Source organism: Lutjanus erythropterus, chromosome 15 (assembly GCF_056507025.1).
Source record: "Lutjanus erythropterus isolate fLutEry1 chromosome 15, fLutEry1.hap2, whole genome shotgun sequence".
NCBI classification, from domain to species: Eukaryota; Metazoa; Chordata; class Actinopteri; order Lutjaniformes; family Lutjanidae; genus Lutjanus; species Lutjanus erythropterus.
Genome location: NC_139331.1, coordinates 8,695,213 through 8,703,348, shown reverse-complemented (window position 1 = coordinate 8,703,348; position 8,136 = coordinate 8,695,213). Strand labels below are relative to the sequence as shown.

Below are 8,136 nucleotides of genomic sequence, written 5' to 3'. Positions count from 1 at the left end.
GACCACACAACAGAATAAAGAAAATATTGTCAGACTTTTTTTACAATAGCTAATGAAATGCAGCAAGCCAAACCTTGTATCAAATCAGACAAAAACTACAAATAATTTGTTCTTTATTAGACAGTGTTAGACCCTTACTTGACTTTATTAGAGGACAATTAGGGACACATTGCAACAGGACTGTACTGTAAACTAAAGTGTATTATTTCCCACTGTCAGAACCTTTATGACTTTATTAGAGGGTGATTTGTAAAATGTGAAGTAGATTTACCTAGTAAAATTGTAGAGGTAGAGGAATATCTTTTCAATAATGTGATATGATCAAAGAAGTATGCATCGGTCTTGGCTACTCTGCCAACTGTATCGGACCAGCCAAAGAAAGTGTGTCTCAAGTAGCAGATATGTGATTTTACTTCATTTTACAGTACAGTTCTGTTGTCATGTGTCACTGAATACTCACTAAGAGTTTTGGGCACTTGCGTCATATACAGCACCTGCTGCTGTATTTGAGTCACTAAATTTGCTGCCAGAGCTCCACTTCAGTGATGTTTACATCTATATTGTGGAGAATTTCTCACCTTACACTGCAGATCTGGATGAAAGCGCACTAAAACACTGACAGTCATATGTATTTTTCATCTGGATGGGTCAATAACGCTGCTGTTTGGGAGGCGGAGGATAGGAAATTCTTCATTGTCAAAGAAAACGTGAATACTAATGAACTAACGTTAGCGATCTAACTAATCCATGGGTTTTAGTTAGTTTCAGGGTCACTGTGGTCAGTGTTGTAGGGCAGTAACAACAAAGCAGTGTCATTTTGTTAGGTTAACATAACAAAATTGTGTAAAATCACATAATTACACTATAATATATCATCACCATCACTAATTTAAAAAAAAACCTTTGAAGCAGTGTATTTTTAAATAAGAAGTATTGATAAGTTCATGTTGTGGGAGAACAAAGTCAGAGGTGAAACAAAAAAAATCTCCCTCTCTCTCCTGCTCTTTGCATTTCATCATGACTTTCCTGCTCATTTAAATGTCTTAACTTCAGTCACGACACACATGAGGCCAAGGTCGGGCAGAGGAAAGTGTCAGAAAGGCAGTTAAACTGACTGCGTCTCTGGAATAGATTTTTCACCCTCTGTGTCAAACACAAACAAAGTAATCAACTGTCTCATTTACTTTTTATAGGATCCTTCTTTACTGTAGGTTAGCAAACTAACACATATTGGGATATTTGCATAGCAGCAAAAATGATGTAATGACCCTAGCAGACTTTGAGCTCTGCAACAAACAGCTGTTGGTAGTCCTGTACCTTTTCCTTCTTTGCAAGTTCTCCAGTAACACAGTCATGACATACATTTTTCAGAAGCTTCAGTTCTTCAGAAGTTACATGAAGGAAGTCAGCAAATGTGACTAAATGTGACCTGAATAAAACTTAAATGTTATAAATTACTCCATTAATGTATGTTATGTTTTTTGTTATTGTTTCAAAGCAGCTACAAGGAACTTTCATTTTGTGTTGATTCTGAGTGTGTACAAATGTGGTATGATCTCCCCCAAAAGTGGGAAGTAACTAAGTACAAATACTTCCTTGCTGTACTTAAGTAGATTTTTATGGCTTCTGTCCCGATATTTTAACACAAAAGCTGTGCTTTCTTCTCGTTAATTTGATTATATTTATATTGTACCATTGTGCTGTTTTCCCAACACCAAGACTGATTTCAACCTAAATGTATGGAACAATAACATGTAGAAAAGAAATGGTGTATCCACTAGTGCATATCAGGTATGACAGACATAACAAGACAAAAAATGTCAGAAAAGACACAACAGGATGTAACAAGAACAAAAAAACAACATAACATGACATACAAGACATAACAAAAATGATGTAAAACACAAACTAAGACGGAAAAAATGACCTAAGACAAAAGAAGTAACAAGGACAAACAACGTAAAAGATATATAGATAACCGGACAGAAAAGACTCGACAAAACGAGAAGTGATGTAAAAGACATAACAAGACAGAAAAGATGACTGAAAAATTATATATTAAGAAGTAAAAAATATGAAAAATGACTTAAAAGATGTAAAAAGAAAAAATTAAGTAACAATGAAAAACAGCGTAACAGGACAAAAAACTATGTAAAAGACATAACAAGATGAAAAAGACATAAAATATGTAGTAAGATGAAAAACATGTCACAAGATAAAAAAAATTATAAAACAATAAAAAGTAAAGAGGAAAATTGATGTAAAAGATGCAACAAGACGAAAAAGATATAACAAGACCAAAAATGATGTAACAAGACAAAAAACTATGTAAAGGACATAACAAGACAAAAAAAAGATGAAAAACAATGTAACAAGATGGAAAATATGCCACAAAATGAAAAATGACATAAGATCAAAAAAAGGCATAAGATGAAAACAACATAAAAGTTGTAACAAGGTGAAACAGACAGAGAGGGAGACTTGCAGAGAAAACATGAGCTTGAGTACACTGAAACAGACAGTAGAAATGTTCTTCAGAGGGATAATGAAATGTACTCTTTTCACATACAGCCATTTGCAGGCTAAAAAAAGTTCTTTCCATCCAGATCAAAAATACAAAGTGTTTCTCTCTAAAAAAAATCATGACCTGGGATCCTCCTGGTAATCCACTTTGCTGTAAGCAGTTTCATGTAGGAACTACATTTTCTCTAGAAGAAATAAAAGTAGTTCTGGTAGATCCTACTGTAGAGAGGAAGTAGTTCCTACAAGAAAGTGCTCACAACAAGGTCTGTGGATTAACTTGAGTAACTGGGTCATGATTTTTGGAAAAAGATGCTTACTTTGAATTTTTCAAATGTATTTTTTTGGTGCTCTGAGCACCACAAGCCAAATGCCAACTAGTTCCGTTATATTGGAAGAAAGATATGATATCTCCAGAACTCTATAACTCACACAAAAACTAGCAAAATGGATAAATAGCACTACAGGCCAGGGGAAAAATATGCATTTTTGATTTTAGGGTGAACTGTCCCTTTAATGTGAGAGAGAGCCTTACGTAGCAGAACATAAATATTCTCCTCTGAAGTGCAGAAAAGACAATCAGGCCACATGGTGAACCGGACTGTGAATGTAGGACACATTACAGCCACTCCTCATGTGGATTCATCTCAGTTATCATTTTGTGGTCATGTTAGTGCAGGTGAACATACTGTTCTGCATTGTTAACCCACCAGCACAGTTGTTAAAGAATACAGTATCAGGCTATGCAAATCACTCAGCCTTGTAAGGACAAATAATGCAAACATAACCACAGGCTGAATAGGACAGTCTGTATGCTGTATACTGAGTCAGTCTGCTTAACAGTGCTTTGTTTGAGAGGATACAAAAAGAATTACTAATATTATGTCTATTTATATTCTGGAGTATGTTTTTACATGACAGCTTGTACTGCTGCTGTTGACACATTTTGACCAATATGGAGAACGTATGTAATTTCAATATGTATGTGATTTTATTGTATGTCCTTAATCTAGTTACTTGTCACTATCCACTGTATGATTTAAAGTCATAGTTCAACTGTGACTCTAAGATTCTGAGTCATAGTTCAACTGTGACTCCAAGATTTAAAGTCATAGTTCAACTGTGAGTCCAAGATTTGAAGTCATAGGTCAACTGTGACCCAAAGATTTCAAGTCAAAGTTCAACTCCAACCCTATGATTTCCAGTCCAAGTTAGTTGACCCCAAGATTTCGAGTCATAGTTCTGAAACTAGAAGCTGGCCTTGCCATCTTTGGCTGTTCACAGTCAAATGAAAGCTTCTCTACAGCTATACAACAAACTCTAATGTTGGGGATGACTGTTGGCAAAACACTCATCCTGATGGGGCGTTTGGATAGCTCAGTTGGTGGAGTGTGCGTCCCATGTGCAGGGGCTGTGAGTCCTCTGCAGCAGCCGTGGATTAGACTCCCACCCATGACCCTTTGCTGCATGTCATTCCCCCACTCTCTCTCCCCATTTCCTGCCATGTCTTCAGCTGTTCTGTCATTAAAGGCATAAAATGCATGTTTGTTTGGTCCAGTTGTTTTGTAAATTTGTAAATTCTTTGCTTAGCTTCCTCAGTATAGCTACCTAACTCTGTTTCAAGGTTCAGAGGCTGAATATAACATGGTGCGGTGATGAAGACTGTTTTACATCTGGCACTAAGGTACTGTGACTCTACGATTTGCCTTTTCTCAAGAGTGTTAACCGTAAGGCTAATTTTGATTAAAAGTGTATTTGATTAGAATTACATACCCCACCTTCAAATGGATGTAATTGTTTTTATTCACTGAGAAATCCAAGAATGCATTTTTATAAATACATTTTTAATAAATTTAAAGAAAAAATGGTTGACTGATTGGCTTATGGGCCGCTGTTGGATGGCTTTCCATTTGGGAACTGGAGAGACTGCTTTCCGCCCCTGCCATTTTAGGTTTTTAGCCTTTCCCATTATTGGAGGTGCCTGTAATTCCTCCTCATCTGGATAAATAAAAAGCCAAAAAGGGGTCACATTTCTTTCCCCAAACTTTTTTTGTGAACTTTCACACTGTTGCACCATCCATTTCACTCAAAAATGTATGAAACATGAATATAACCTGAATGTAACACAGAACAGTGTACAGTAATTTGAATCAAGATATTGCTGGTAAATAAGGAATCCAGTGGCTCCACTGTTGTACAATGTTGGTGTTTGGCAAACCTCATTTATTGAATAATAATACAAAAGTTTCATTGAAACAACATTTAACAAGATAAAAACAGGTCACAACTTATTACATATTCTTTTAGTGTTTTTCAATGCAGGTACACAACAAAAACAACAACAAAAAAAACAACGAAGAAATCTTTGTTAAGGGGCTTACATGTTACACGGTACTACTGCACAAAATACATACTGAGTGTCAAGCAGCATTTGTTGTACACACACACACACACACACACACACACACACACACACACACACACACACACAAATGTCATGTAAAGGCCCAAACACACTAAAAGCATCTGACACTCACGTTTTGAACAACACCTATTGTTTTAAATGACAGATGTGCACTGAAAGCATTTTGAGAGGCGTCAGACTGCCTTGATGCTCAAATTGTGAAACTGTTTTGATTTTTTTTGAGTGTCAACTGAGGACCAAGCCATTTTTTTCTGCAGCTGCGGTTCCCGTTTGGAGAGAGCAAAAAGGAATAATAAAAGCATAGACATGGACAAGGTAAGGTTAGTGGTTGGTCTGTGTAGTTTGACTGTTCTATGTAGCTAATGTTAGCAGTTGGTCTGTGTAGCTAACGTTAGCAGTTGATCTGTGGGCTTAAGTTGTCGGTTGGTCTGTGTAGCTAAATTTAGCTGTTGTTTCTGTGTAGCTACAGTTAGCAGTTGGTCTGTGTAGCTAAAGTTAGCAATTGGTCTTAGCTGTAAATGTTTCTTTAAATAAGATGTTGAGACAAGATAAAAGAGAAATCTCCATCTACAGAAACCATTTCAAGGGATAATGAATAGCAATTGTCAGATTAGCTGGTTTCTGTTGAAGTGTTCTAACACACACACACACACACACACACACACACACACACACACACACACACACGTTATGCTACAGGAGCATCAACTCATGCACATCATTTATTGCTGTGCACTTGGGAGATTTTGAAAGACTTCCTCCTGCTAAATTAGCAGGAGATGCTTCATATTGCAGTCAGAACAAGCCTTTTCTAGTTTCTAGTTTGGAATTCGATTTGACTGATAGTCCTGTCCAAGTCAATTTGTCATTGTGACGCCACCCCTTAAGTAAACAAGTTCACTGATCTGTGTAAGACAGCCTAGCCTTGTCTAACTGATTTGATTGGCAAAATAAACCAAAGCAAGAGTCATTTTGCATCTATGTTGTGGACAGGTTGTTGCTTGAAAACAATGTGATGAATACTATTCAAGATTCAAACTTTTTTTTTTTTATTTGAGTGAGCATAAGTGCAAACTGTAATGTGACACACACACACATACTCTCTCTCTCTCTCACACTTACACTGCAAAGTGCAACTGTATTCGCTTTTAGAAGACATCAGATATAAAATCTGAGAAGTGGGTTTTTATGAGGTACTTACTGATAGGCAGTAGATTTACCAGCAGTAGGTGAAGGTCAGCATGCCCCCAGTTTGGAGAAGCAGACCCAGCATGAAACCTAAGCAATGTGCTACTGTGGACAGGTTCTACAGCAAAACATACTGTGCTTACTTGGCTCAATTAGGCATTTGTATTCCTTATTAGAACAGAGGCCACTGACAAACAATTGTCCGCTCAAGATTGCCTAAGAGATACAAGATTCGATGCACCCTCTCCGTAAGGGTTTCAGTATGCATCTTCATTATCTAATCTAATAAAATCATAACAATCAAAACATATTGCAGCCACGTCAAAAGGGCCACCAAAAAGTCAGTTCAAGTGCACAAAAAATTTTGAATATTTTGACAGGTGTACCTTGCTGTCAGACACCCTTTTTGAACAGGAAACTTTAGTTTTATGAGTCAAATATCACCCTGTGTCCAAAGAAATCAGACTACTTAAGATAAAACAGTCATTTTACCTCATGCAACACAGGAGTTACTGCCATAATCGCTAAGTATATAGTTGCTTTGGATGAAGTGAGGTTTGGCTCACATAATGGCAGTGTACTGTAAGAAAATGCTTTCTGATGACAAGATAAAGTGGAGAAAAGTGATATTCATTTTTTCAGCTGGACCTTTTGTAGGTCGCTAAAATGCGTTTTGCTGCTGATTCCGTCCACAGCAGTACATTGCTTAGCTTCCTACACGACTGGCACTGACCAGCATCTACTGTAGGTAATACACCGACTATGGATAAGTATTTAAGACAACCCAGCTTCAAACAAATCAAACTATTCCTTTAATACTATACAGACTAATAAATATTTGTACTGTTGTACATTACATAATGTTATAGTGAACAGTGCTGTGATGAAACACAACTTTCAAAATATTACTGCACTGAGGCTTCATGTGTCTGTCCAAGTATCAAGCCCGACTCTTATTTGTTACATTATACTTCAAATCTATCCTTCATACAAAGAAAATAAAAAACTTGGTCTGGTTGGTCGTCATTCTGACTGACCTGAGCTGTCTGCAAAGATCATCATGTGTTGCTGAAGGACTGAGATGCACCGGAGTTACCGGATGAAACATGGTAACCATCTGAAAAACACAGCAACGAAACAAAGTGATTCAGTCTGCAGCAAAGGTGGCAAAAGTACACAACATTGTTTTCTGAAGCAGAAGTTCAGATTCTCTGGTAAAAGTAGAAGTACTGATTCAACATCTTTACTTGAGCAAAAGTGAAAAAGTAAAGGCTTTGAAATGTACTTACAGTATAAAAGTAAAACATTTACCTTTCATCTTGTTATGTATTCATGTTGTTTTCATCTGGTTGCATTATTTAAGTGTTTTTTCATCTTGTTATGTCTTTTATGACATTCTTTATCTTGTTACACCTTTAATGTTGTTTTTGTCTTGTTAGACATTTACATTGTTTTTGTCTGGTTACATCTTTTGTGTTTTATTGTCTTGTTATGTATTTTACATTTTTTTTGGTATTATTTCTTTGTCTTTTTCCATCTTGTTACACCTTTCATGTTGTTTTCATTGTGGTGGGCGTTTACATCGTTTTTGTGTGGTTACGTCTTTTATAGGATTTTCATGTTGTTTCTTGTTACATCTCTTACGTTGTATGCATTTATGTTGTTTTCAACTGGTTACATCTTTCTTTTTCGTATTTTTCTTTTTTCATTGTTACGTCTTTCACGTGGTTTTCATCTTGTGTCCATCATGTGTGATATGCACTGATTGATTAACCAAGAATTTGTCTTTTCTACGCGTTATTGCCCCATGAATGTATGAAAACGTTAGGAGCAGAAAGAAGAGACATTTATACTTAGTTACTTCCCACCAAAGCCATGTTCACACCTCTGTGATGCTGTGACTTGGCATAGCAGAGCTTTGAGCTGAACTGCTCTGAACTGATTAGTATGCTAACATACTCACAATGACGATGCTAACAATAATCAGACTAAATGAGGTTCTT

The 8,136-nt window shown here is 36.5% G+C and overlaps 1 protein-coding gene across 1 annotated transcript in view; it reads right to left on the bottom strand.

Annotated features, from left to right (window-relative positions):
• Positions 1 to 5,404: 5,404 nt before the first annotated feature.
• LOC146314039 (uncharacterized) overlaps positions 5,405 to 8,136 on the bottom strand; it is a 33,764-nt gene continuing 31,032 nt past the window's right edge. Inside the window, exon 33 of the mRNA XM_084737061.1 lies at positions 5,405 to 7,250. Within this exon, the coding sequence (XP_084593187.1) occupies positions 7,192 to 7,250 (59 nt within the window). The 3' untranslated portion in view covers positions 5,405 to 7,191. The remainder of the gene's footprint in view (positions 7,251 to 8,136) is intronic.